At 44.7% G+C, this 12,075-nt stretch overlaps 1 protein-coding gene across 4 annotated transcripts in view; it reads left to right on the top strand.

The window, feature by feature from the left end:
- The window catches only part of TYRO3 (TYRO3 protein tyrosine kinase), an 88,129-nt gene that overhangs the window by 42,636 nt on the left and 33,418 nt on the right, over window positions 1-12,075 (top strand). For all 4 annotated transcript variants that reach the window (XM_077322809.1, XM_077322811.1, XM_077322812.1 and 1 more), the window contains exons 6-8: window positions 1,885-2,000; window positions 8,582-8,759; window positions 10,500-10,642. In XM_077322809.1, coding sequence (XP_077178924.1) covers window positions 1,885-2,000; window positions 8,582-8,759; window positions 10,500-10,642 — 437 coding nt within the window. The remainder of the gene's footprint in view (window positions 1-1,884; window positions 2,001-8,581; window positions 8,760-10,499; window positions 10,643-12,075) is intronic.

Raw genomic sequence — 12,075 nt, 5'->3', positions numbered from 1 at the left:
CGGTATTTTTACAATTTATCCTACCATCTACTATTGGCCTTATGAGTTTGTCCAAATTTATCTATGTATCTGTTTCTCAAGTAGGGCCCCCATCTGCCACATTTACCGAAAACAGAAACATCTGACATCTTTAAAAAATCCTCCCCAAGTAAAATTCCCTTCCCTAAGCACCTGTCTCTGGCATTCATCAGAGAAGACCAGGCCATGCTGTGGCCACTAGTGGTGAAGCCCAGGAACCATGCTGGATGCTCTGCTGGCAGTGCAGCACAGCCACGGAGCTGCACTGAGCCTGGCAACAGCGGTACAACCCAAGAGCCATGCTGGGCCCACCAGTGGAAGTGGCAGCTGTGCAGCCTCGGCCCAGCAAGAAAGCATTTGGGGAACACCCCCTGGAATTCTTGCAGGCCGAGCTGCAGCAGAGGATGCCGGCAGCCTCTCTGGGCCCAGAATTGGAAGGACACTGGCAGCCACTCCAGGTCTGAGTTCTTATGTTTGTTGATGGAGGACACAAGGATTTTGTGCTGGAGTCTGTGGCACACAGGGAGAATAAGCTTCATCCTTCCTCCAACTGAACCCTTTTCACTATTTGTTTTGTTGGGAGAATTACATCTGGCCTCATAATTAACATAATTTTCATAGTGGAGGCAGTAGTGCCTCCATGTGGTGGTTTGAGCATGAGAAAATGGTGGTTGTGAAAAGAAAAGGAGTGGTGTGCATCCAGGAGACTCAAAACTCCCACCAAGCATCTGTCCCTGAGGTCTGATGGGAATTCCATGCTTGTCAGCTACATAGCAACCTTTTTTTGCTCATGACCATAGTCTAAAGCCCTTGTCCCATCCAGCAATGCTCCTGAGGACTTGTAGTAAGTAAGAAGGCCAAAAGGCATCATGGTGGCAGCTGTGCCTTCAGCTTCAGCATCGCATTGTTTAATCTTGAGAAGTATGATTCTTGGTGCTTGAATTTTGTGTCTTATATCATATTGGCATTCACTGGGTGTGCCCCATGGAGTTTTTGAAAAGGAGTCGCTCCACATCCTTCAAGAGAGGTTAGGCGGCAGCAGAGTCATACACTCTGAACTACTAGCTTCCACATATGAAAGTGGAAGGGGAAGGGTATCTGGTCCAGCAAATGACTGCTTCTGTATATAGAGACTGGTCTAAAGGCAAATAATACTGTCACATGTTTAAAGTTAAAGAAATATCCATCTGGTCAGCTTTAGGCTTCTTAGAAACTGTATGTAAGCTTTCCAACAGAAGATTGATAGATAAGTGGAATTAATGGATGAAGATTGGTTTAGTGCTAAAATATGCAACCACTGGCATAAGGCAATGGCATGTGGATCTGAGTGTTCTACTCTAGATTATACCCCATTATTGAGTTTTGTGAGACACAAGTTGCTATTTAGTAGGAGGAATATGAGCATTTCAGAGGTTTCTGGTCTTTGAAGAGTCCATACAAATAAAGGTTGCTGTATCAATTGTTAAAGGTTGCTTAACGTTTTTTGGACTTTGACTATTATGGAAATCCAGTATCCAAATTTATAATGGGAGAAAGTGAGCATAAATTCCAATATGTCATTTAAAGATAAGGAACTTCAGGTTGCCACCACTTGTGTTTTAGATTCCATGACAGAATGTTTTAGGAAGTGCTTGTTATAGTGTTTTCTGTTTTTATCTCTGTTTAGCCACTGAAGAGAGAATAAAAAGAATAAGCTATTCAGTGTTTAATCAAGGAATATAATGGCATCATAAGCCATCTCTGTCATACAGTGATCAAATTGCAACTCGCAGAGACTTTATACAAATTTGCAGGCTGTAATGTCTGTACATTTCTGTAAAAATATCTGCTCAGTTACACTAAACGGTTTCCACCCTTCTGTTTCAGCTGTCCCCTTTCCACCTCTCAACGTGACGGTAACCCAAATCACCAGCAACAATGCCAGTGTCACTTGGGTGCCCGGATTCGATGGCCTTTCCCCTCTTCGTTCTTGTACAGTTCAGGTATTCAGCACTCACATATACTCCTTCAAAAACAGACAGCCACGTTTCCACATAAAAAGAGTGTATTGATTATATCTATATTGATATGTAAATTATTTGGAACATCTAACAGTGGACTCGATGTTATAATAACTTGCTAAGGGATAAGTGGGTGGAGAGCAGGCGTGGCCTGTCCGTGGCAGGGCCACTGTCTGCCGGCATTGCTGGCAGTTTACCCCTGGACACTCCCCAGGACATATGTAAGTGCCCTGGGGGTGGGGGGGCCAGCAGGGGAAGGGGGGCGTTTCCTTCCCTGTTGGGCTTCGCGGCCCAACGGGACGCTGCCATGCTGGGGGAGCTGGCAGGGGAGGACCTTTCTATTGCCCCTTGGCCTGCGAAGCCCTCTTGCCGCCTCAGCAAGAGGGCTTCACGGCCCAACAGGAAGCTGGCGGGGGGGGGGGGAATGGCAGAGGGAGCTTTCCCTTACCCCTTGGGACCCTTTCAAAGACCATTTGTAAATGGGCTTTGATACTAGTAGGAATATATTTATCTAGGACCTATTCCATTAAGCCTGTTGGGTAAAAAAAAGATACTGACAAAATTCCTACTCTTGTGGCTCAGAGTATGAGCTTCAGTAATGCAGAAGCAAATCAAGGTTCTAGGTGTTAGAATCTTGTAGTGTCCTTCCACTGCCATTCTGCCACCTTGTTATGCCCTTCCTGCATGTCTTGTATGGATAGTATTAGGAGCACCTGGTGCATTCTGGAAATGGAGAAGAGAAGAATAATGCAGAAGACAAAAAGAATGCTGGAGATTCCCCATCCCTCAACTGCTTCTCACTGCCACTGTCTCTCCCATCAGAAAGACAGATAAGTTGGGGTGGGGCAGAAGTGAAGAAGGGAGATTCTGGGGGATGTGCCTACAACTTTGTGACACTCCTGCACCATGTTGTTTGCATTGCTTGGACTGCAGCGCAAACAAATTCAACTGCATAACAATTCATCTTCAAAACGTCTTTTGTCTGATATGGAATCCAAGATTAGTTCATCTATCTTTTCACCCCCTCCCATTATCTTACTTAGCAAATTAGACCACTCATTAGCTTGTTACCCAAATCAATACATGTGCTGAGCCTGTAACAAGCAATGCATCCTTTTAATGTGTAGGGTCAGACTGAGGTTTCAGGGAAGCTATTTTGGGGTCAAACAGTCTGATGTATTTCCCGGGTCTCAATTTAGCTTAATGCTCCAGTTATGAAGGGGAAATGAGACAGAGAAAAAAGAGAGAATCTCAGAACCACTAATCTTTATTCAACTAACAAGATACAAGGTGGGGAAGATGAAATGCAGTGGAGAACAAAAACATGAAACAATGTCCCCTTAGTAACCCTGGCCTCCAGTGCTTCTCTTGGTTGTTGCCTGATTAATGTGAATAGGGAACATATGGGGAAATAAAGGATGGAAAAGGAAAAAAAATGTACTGCCTTATTCTGAAAAGTCCATGTGGCTGTGATCTTGGACAAAGCAGAAGAAAACCAGTTTTGGGATACAGTTGAAATCCAAGCTGAAACCAACTTAGAAGCTGGGAGGGATTCAGTGATTTGGCAAAAGGAAATTATCTGGGAAGCAAGCCAACCATGAGGTCGGGGAAGAAAGCTTGGCTACAGATGTGGTAGAACATGAGATGCCCTTTTAAAGTGACTTGAGAAAGAGGAGTTTGAGATTCACAGTGGGATTACTAAACTGAAGAAGTGGAAGGAGAATTCTAAATGGGGTGATTAAGTTACCAAGGCTGGGGAATGGTTCTAATCGTCTTAACAAATCCTGAATAGCATCTTAATGATATTTCCTTAAATCAGGAATTGAACTGTTGGGGTAGGAGAGTTCTATAGCTGTAGGTTACAGCTGGCAAATTTGAGCCAGTCAGTCTTGGATGTGAGGGTGCCTCTGGAGGCTGAGGACAACAGGCCTGCAAATCGGTGTCCTCTTGGGAGCATTCCAGCAGGTGAGTTGCCTCCATGTGGGACTGTTTGGAGGAATTCCTGCTATATCATTTCAAGCTGGATTGTTTTATCTGGGCCTCTAGCAGCTAGATTTGATACAATGGGCAAATATGGGGGTCCTTGTTTTAGGAGGGACAGCCTAACTCACAGCAAACTCTCCACAGAATGTGCTTGCCTTCCTGAGTCACCATTGTCAGCCGTGCTGCTTCTAGCCCACTTTGCATCAAGTAACAGTCCTGCAGGGCTTCCTTAGTTCAGTTTGCAGCCAGGCCTTGCGTTTTTAGGGTTCTAATCATGCAAAGCATGTGGCTCAACTTCCCCAATAGGAGTAGCTCTGTCAAAACAGTGACAGTGGCTTGTGCAGTCATACTTCAACACAAGCTTCCATGTTTGGCTGGTCTTCCTAAAACAGATGAAGACATCTCAGTCCCACACAGAGCAATAGCTTTTAATGCCAAGCTGTCAGACTTGGTTACTGTGCAGGCAATGACCAAGGGGCAAATCTTGGAGAGGCTGGGGTGCATAACATCTGCTTGTTCAATACATGACCCCTTGTCACAATATGTTAAGATCTTCCTGTTAATTCTGTAGTTTCCTGTTCTGCCCAGTGCTAGACACACAGGACAGATCAATACCACATATAGTCCAGGTTTATGATCCAATATACAAGCTATATATGATTCTAATATAAAGTAATATGTGTTCGTGTTGGCAGCATGTGAGTGTGTAAGTTGCTTCACTTCCCAGACTGGAAATAGCACCACAGTTATGACCAAGTTTTGTGAATATGGGCTGTACAAAAGCCAGCACATGACAAGGTGGTTTTGTGATTGTTCACTGTGTATGTGGGCTGCAATTCACTTGGTTACCGTCTGGTGAACGTGCCAGTTGAGCGAGTGGAATAGTAGACAAAGCTTGAGTTACAAGCTGAAATTGTTGTGTGGCCATTTAAGCAAGTTCAGCTCCACTCAGCCCACATTCACAGCAAGCCAAATTGGTTGTGTACATGGGTACTCAATATGAATCAGTTGTCCAGTGTGCTGGGCCAAGAGCTTTAAGGCCATGTCTAGTTTAAGACAATCCCCTGGATTTTCCCTTTCCATTGTCTCACAGAGTGGTGTGCTGTTGCAGTCTGCCAACCTTTCTGGCATGCAGCAGATTTCCTCTGCCTTTTGTACCATTTCTGTTGCTACTGACAAATCAGAATGAATTTCCTCCTGTGCACTGGAATGCTGAGCTTGCCTTGGTCAGTACAGCCAATCCTTCGTAGTTTGCACGTACCACAGTGTTAATCCATTTGAGTTTTGAGCTCCTCCGCCAACTTTCCTTTCTTTTGAAATCAATGAAGTTTAATAGGGAAGTAGAATGAAAGTAGTTCAGATTTCATCTTCCTCAGGCAGCTAGACTTTTGTCTAAGTTTTGCAGCCAGGCTGGAGAAAATTAACACAGGGATTTTGCTCTCCAGTCAGGTTTAGCATGACAATAATACTCTGTTCAACTTCAGTCATCTGTGCAGTCCCACATGGGACTGCGCTTGCACAGGTGAGATACCGGAGGCTCTTTTACAGCTAATATGGTATCTTCTAACAATCCAAGGGAAGCCCCTCCCACTGTAGAGCCTGTTAGAGGCCATTTTCCCATCTGACAGTCATGTGCCTCTCAGAGAGGAGCTTCCCCCTTCCTTCAGTTATTTCTTCGCTGCCATGTTGTGAGGACATACTCCCTGCAGTTCTGGGTATTGTTTTTCTGTGAAGGTTCTTTAGCTTTTGACATTTTCCCTGCCGGAAAATGTCTCAGAAGGATTTATTTTAAATATATACCTAGTGTGGTACACAAATGGCCCACTCAGATGAGCACCTTATTTGCCTTTTCTGCATGAGTGAGGCCCACAATAGAGCCCCATGCAAGATCTGCCTCCAGTTTACCCCAAAAGCCTGCTCAAAAACTAGCACATTTGAAGGCTAGTTTATGGTAGACAGTGTTCTCTTGCTCTAATAGCCCAGCAGTAAAAATATCTTCCCTGGCAGAGCACAGTCTATCCTAGCCTTCTGAATTACATTTAGAACTGCCCATCTTGTGAGTCTGCCATTGGGCATCTTGGTTCCATTGATACTGGGGACAGAACCGAAGCATTGGATTTGCCTACCTATTTATTCATCTGAATGCTGTGCTTGGGAACCGCCTCCTAAGAAGGCATGTTCCAAGTCCAAACCACTTTCCAGTTCTTAGACACTCTTGGAATTGACTGACTCTTCAGTTCCAGTCAAATCAGCATTGATTCTATCAGAATGGAGGTAAGTCTCCCCCCACCGCCTCTTGCTGGAAGTCCTCTCCACATGCCTCTCCAGCTCATGGGTCTCTGAAGGGGAATTAGAACTTGCTCAAGGTGCATTAGTAGTTCCAGTCACCCATCAGAACCATCTTCCCTGGCTCCATGGCAGAATTCTATTCCACCATCACCTTGGCAAGGCTATCATCATTTTCCTTCTCATCGACCTCGGGAATGGGGTGACTGGAAGTTGTGAAAGGCACCTCCCAGAACCAAGACACCTCTCTACACAGAACTGTGATGCTGTGGGTCCACCAGGTTAATATCTTCCTGCAATTTCTCCTTATTTCCTTATTGGGCATTCAGATTTGGAAAAAGAGTAGGCTTTGAAGGCTGATTCTCTATCGGGGCTCAGATTTATCATTAGAGCCATCCCCGATGAAACTCTAAGCATCTCGGATCCAGTGTTGCCTAACAAAGGCCTTAAACTATACGTAGAGCAAATGATCCAAACAGCCAAATCATTGGAGATTGAAGTGACCGCCAGGAACTCAAAATTGAGACAAGATTTTAGGCAAATTGTATGCTGAGTCACCTACTATAACAGCCTTCCCAGCCTGGAAGGTATTGCTGACATTTCTAAGGTCCTTTGAAACAAATCAGGTAGCATGGCTGCCTCATCTGAAATAGTGGAGAATTTATACGGGGTCCAACAAGAAGATCATTGCTATTTATTTTGCCACCCTCTGGCTTCATCCCTCATAGCTGAAGAGATCCAGGCAAAACAGCATACAGGCATGTATTCTTTACTACCTGATAAAGAGAGACAAAAACTGATGCACTTAGTCATACAGTTTACTGTTCCGCTGCTCTCAACCTGCACATTGCCTACTATAGTGCAATCATGAGAGGATACCACTTGTTCCACTTGGAAAAGATGGCTGCTTATATAGTGTTTCTGCCAGAGGACAAGTAGCCGTTGGCTAAACTTCTACAAGCAAAAGCATTGCAAATTCCAAACAACACATTAATACAGGCAGATACTCTACTGACTCCTCCTCCATGGCTATGGCATCAGCACTCAAGCTGAGAAGACATGCATGGCTATGCTCCATGGCTCTCTGTACTGACATCTGGCACAGACTGTTTCATGATGGATAGTTTTGGCTGTTTGGTTGGGTTATGAACAGGCCAGTCTACTGTGTCCTCTGGAGTTTTGGGTGTACTTTACACGGGCATAGGCAATGCCAGTGACATTCCACAGAGGCACTCCCTTGGAAAATATCTGCAGGGAAGCATTGTGGTTGTCATCAGACACCTTTGTCAAGCACTGTTCTATGGATGCGAACATAAGGAGGGATTCATCATTTGGCAGAGCCATACTGTGCTCCTTATTCAACTGAAACTCACCCCATTTATGAAGTAAGGTGCTCTATATTCTCCCAGTGTGGGGCTACAGAGAAGACTGAAGATGAAAACAGTGTTGCACTTACCTGTAACTGTTTTTTATTGTGGTGTCTTCAGTGCAAGCACACATTCCCTCCCTCCTACTCCACGTTGAGTTCACAGGAAGCGGTTACAGTCATGACACATGCGACACTTCAGGAGGACAGAGGGAAAGGGGGGAGCTTCTGCAAGCAGTTAGGTGAGAAAACAGCCTCTAGGGAACTCAGCAGGGGAGGGACTCCCTTTGGACTATTAGAAAGATATTAGAATAGCTGTAAGAGAGCCTCCAATGGGTAGCCTGAGCAAGCACACTCCCAATGTGTGCCTGCACAGAAGACATCTTGATGACCAACAGTTACAGGTAAGTGCAACACTGTTTTACAGAAAGCTTTACCTGAGGATGTCAACATTTTGGACATCAGCAGAGCCAAGTTTCATCTGCATGCTTTACCCCACTCTGTGCTCTGATTTTTGTTGAAGGTTGCAAAGGCCTGTGATGTAAACACTGAACCCCGTATTCATCTTTGTACACAGGTTTTGTTTTCAAAGTGCTTTTCAAAGTGCTTTGAAAACATGTGAAAATCTTCTTGTGCAAAGATAACAGTGAGTAAAAAAGGAGTACTCACGCTATTTCCCTTTTCCACTTCTCGGTTTACATTCTATCAAATAAGCAATACATTCTCTCAATAGCCCATGCCAGTGTTTCTTTCTTGAGAAGATATTATTGACTTTTACAGTTTATTACTATGTAACCTCCAACTATCTGAAGAATTAGTCACTGTATAGCAATGTACTGAAGACAAGCACATGCATAATGTATTTTATGTTAATTTAATGAAATTGCATCTGACTTGTGTGTTGATTAAAAAATTGTTTTTGCACCAGGTAGCTGAGCCACAACAACAAGAAGAAGTTTCCATAGAAGTGGTTCGTGTCCCATCATTTACTTGTGGTTTTCCAGGATTAAAGCACTCCACCAATTATAGTGCCCGGGTCCAATGTACCAACGAAATAGGGAGCTCGTCTTTTACAAACTGGGTCTATTTTCAGACCTTGGGTCTAGGTAAGAACATAGCAGACAATTGCATAGAAACTCCTGAAGATTTCCCCATCTTTAAACCTCCCCCCCGCTCTGCAGGAGCGGGAGGAATAAAGGAGTAAGGGCTTGTGGGGAGGAGTTAGGGCGGGCCCTGTCCGTGATAAAAACTCGGAGGGTCCAATCAGGAGCCGCGAAGTGGCTCCTGATTGGGCCCTCCGAGTGTTACTCGGGGACCAAGCAGCCAATGGGGAGCCGCGCAAAGCGCGGCTCCCCATTGGCTGGTTGGCCCAGCCTTGCCTGGCCCGGCCGGAGAGTCACCGCTCAGAAGAAGAAGCCATCCCCAGCTATAAGTCCTCCGGCCGGCTTCCCCTCGCCCACGGAGCCTTCTGCTGGGCCCTGAGGCAGGCTCGCCTGCCCTTGGCCCCGCCAGAAGGCCACAAAGCCCACTCCCGCTGTCCCGAGCCTTCTGCCGGGCCCTGGGGCAGCCGAGACTGCTCCTCAGCCCGGCAGTAGGCCTCAAAGCCTGCCGCCCGCGTCCGGAACCTTCTGCCAGGCCCTGGAGCAGCCGAGACTGCTCCTCGGCCCGGCAGTAGGCCTCAAAGCCTGCCGCCGCCTTCCCGAGCCTTCTGCCGGGCCCTGGGGCAGCCGAGCCTGCCCCTGGCCCCAGCAGAAAGTCCCAAGGCCACCTACCTTCCTCTGTTCCTCCCTTCCTCCCAACATTCCCTTTGTCCTTCCCTTCTTCCCAGCATTCCCTTTGTCCCTCCCTTCCTCCCTCTCTTCCATCTGCCTCTTTCTGCCTACCTGTTTCTCTCCCTCTTCTTCTGTCTCTATCTTCCTCCCTTTCTGTCTTTCTGTCTCTCTTTCTCCTTTTCCTCCTTCCTTTGCCCCATCCCTTCACCCACCCATCATCCTAGGGCCCGCTGTATTTTGGCCACAGCGGGCTTAATATCTAGTATTTTATATTCCAATAGTCAAGCTTGGCCTAATTTGAAGATACTCAAGTTTGCAGACAAGGGACCACACTAACATAAACCAAATAGTTGTTGCAAATTTGGAGAATCCTCTGGGTTTATGGAAAAATCTGAAAACCTAAAAACATGACATGGGGAGTGGGGGCAGGATTGGAAGGGACCTGGGCTTAGCTGTAAAAGGGAGAGAGGATGGGATTATCCTTGTGAGTCTTACAGGTTCCCCACTTGTAATTGTACATTTCTGGAGCCCAAAACCATTGAATGGTTTCCCTAGACCCCAAATAAAAGGAAACAGTGCAAGAGACATGTAACCATGTGGATGATTCAATCCATGGGCCACTCTGTTTCCTTTATTTCAGACTCTGGGTTGCAGTTTGCAAATAACTCACATGAAGGTGGTCATTCCTAGTAATCAGGTGGGGCTGCCATTTTCACAGTTTCACAAAGAAAAAAGGCCCTTGGACTTTCTGAGATCTTGAAGAATTCTCTGTAGAATTTACAGAAGGAATTAGAATATCAAATCCCCATGGAGTCAGACTGAGACGGATGAGGCCTCATAGAGTGGGGCTGGCCGAAGTGTGGCTCTCCTGATGTCCATGGACTATAATTACCATGCATGGTAACTGTAGTCCATGGATATCTGGAGCGCCATAGCTTAGCCTTCCCTGTCATAGGGCCTGGATGTTTCCAACCCCTTTACATCTGGGAGTTGCTGCTGGGGATTCTTTCACTTGCTATCTCTCCTCTTTCTTTTTAGAATACAATATAGATTGTGACTTTTCTCTCTGTACAGCTCCAAATAATACTCCACAAAATGTACATGTTATCCAGAGAGATTCTTGCCTGATATTGGAATGGGAAACAGTAACTTCAGAAATGCTTGGAGATGATACCATCGGATACAAGGTGGAATGGATTCAAGATAACATAACTCAGGTAATGCAGGAACATAAAAATTGCCTTGGTAGTTCAGAAATGTCTTTCTAGACCAGCAGTGGCCAACTCAGTGTTACTAACTAGGCAAATGGAGTAATGATGGTGACAGCTAACCCATTGTTTGTCCTAAGCTTCCAATACTCAGAAGCCTCAAGAGTTTCTGGTTAGTGAATAGGCTAATAATGGATAACGGCCCTGTTCTTCACAAATTTTACTAGTCCTTCAAACAAACAAAAACTGCTGGCTAGCACCTCATTTTGTAGAAGTGACTCTCACAAGTTAAATTTGTGCACTATACAAGAACTTCCTTTGTTGTTAAGACTTTGGCCAAGAGGGGTGTTTTCACACATGATACAAATCAGTTTAATGCATGTGATGTGTGAAAACACCCTTCTTGGCAAAAGGTTTACACCAAAGGAAGTTTTTATATAGTATCGATTTGTGTTTAAATCCATCTACAATGTGAATATAAACATTATATTGGATAGAACAACTTTTGAATTTTCTCCTGGGCTAATAGCATTCACACATGTCACAAAAAGTGAGAGACTCAAGTCCATGAAGGAGAGAGACTAAAATTTAGTCTCATAATTGCAAGCAGTATCAATCAGCATAACTTGGCCAGAAGATCTTTTGGAAAAAGCTGAGAATGGATATGCTGTGAATCAAAGAGAATCATCGAATTCTGTTTATCAGAGGTTGTTCATTGTTGTCTTTGAACTGCTGAGCAATATCCTGGGCTGTCTCTCAAATAACTTGAGATATAAAAATGAAAACTCATTTGGGATGAGAAAGCTATGAAAAGGTTCTAGTCGAACAGCTCTGGAAACAGAAATCCTCTGTTTATATTTTGAAAAAGCCATGCACAATAATCATGAGTGGTTTTATGTCAAAATGGAAGGAAGTGACATATATGCAGCAATTTCTTCTGGGTCGAGATCCTGTTCCAAATGTTCATCAATAAATGAATAATATTTCCCCCAAAATCCAGATGACACAGAGTTGGGAGGCACCTCAGGAACATGGTTCTAATTAATCATTTCCTCAGACCTGTCTTGCACAAGTGCAGATAAGCCTGGATTAGCTACTCAAAATCAACAGCCATTCTGATAGGTAAAGTTTATTGGTACAGTCAATTCCAGTCTGATCTTGGGGGTTGAAAAAGAGTTGCCTCAGAAGTATATATGTTCCTTCTGCTTTGCATGGGCTTGCTTCATGTCATGTTGGGGCACCATTGTGCCTTGAAATCTACTGTAGCCTTAGTATTGGTATTGCTCATTGGAACGCAAAATTGAGGAGTGCATAGGCAAGAAACTCAACAATAAAAATGCAGTCCAGAGAGAAAACACAGCCTGAAATGTTTTTGTCATGTGGACTGAGAGAAGATAGACAAGGAAACATAGTGAGAACACAAAGGAAGTATCAGAATATTC

Source organism: Paroedura picta, chromosome 2 (assembly GCF_049243985.1).
Source record: "Paroedura picta isolate Pp20150507F chromosome 2, Ppicta_v3.0, whole genome shotgun sequence".
NCBI lineage: Eukaryota > Metazoa > Chordata > Lepidosauria > Squamata > Gekkonidae > Paroedura > Paroedura picta.
The sequence above is the reverse complement of the archived record's forward strand: the minus strand, read 5'-3'. Positions and strand labels throughout refer to the sequence as shown.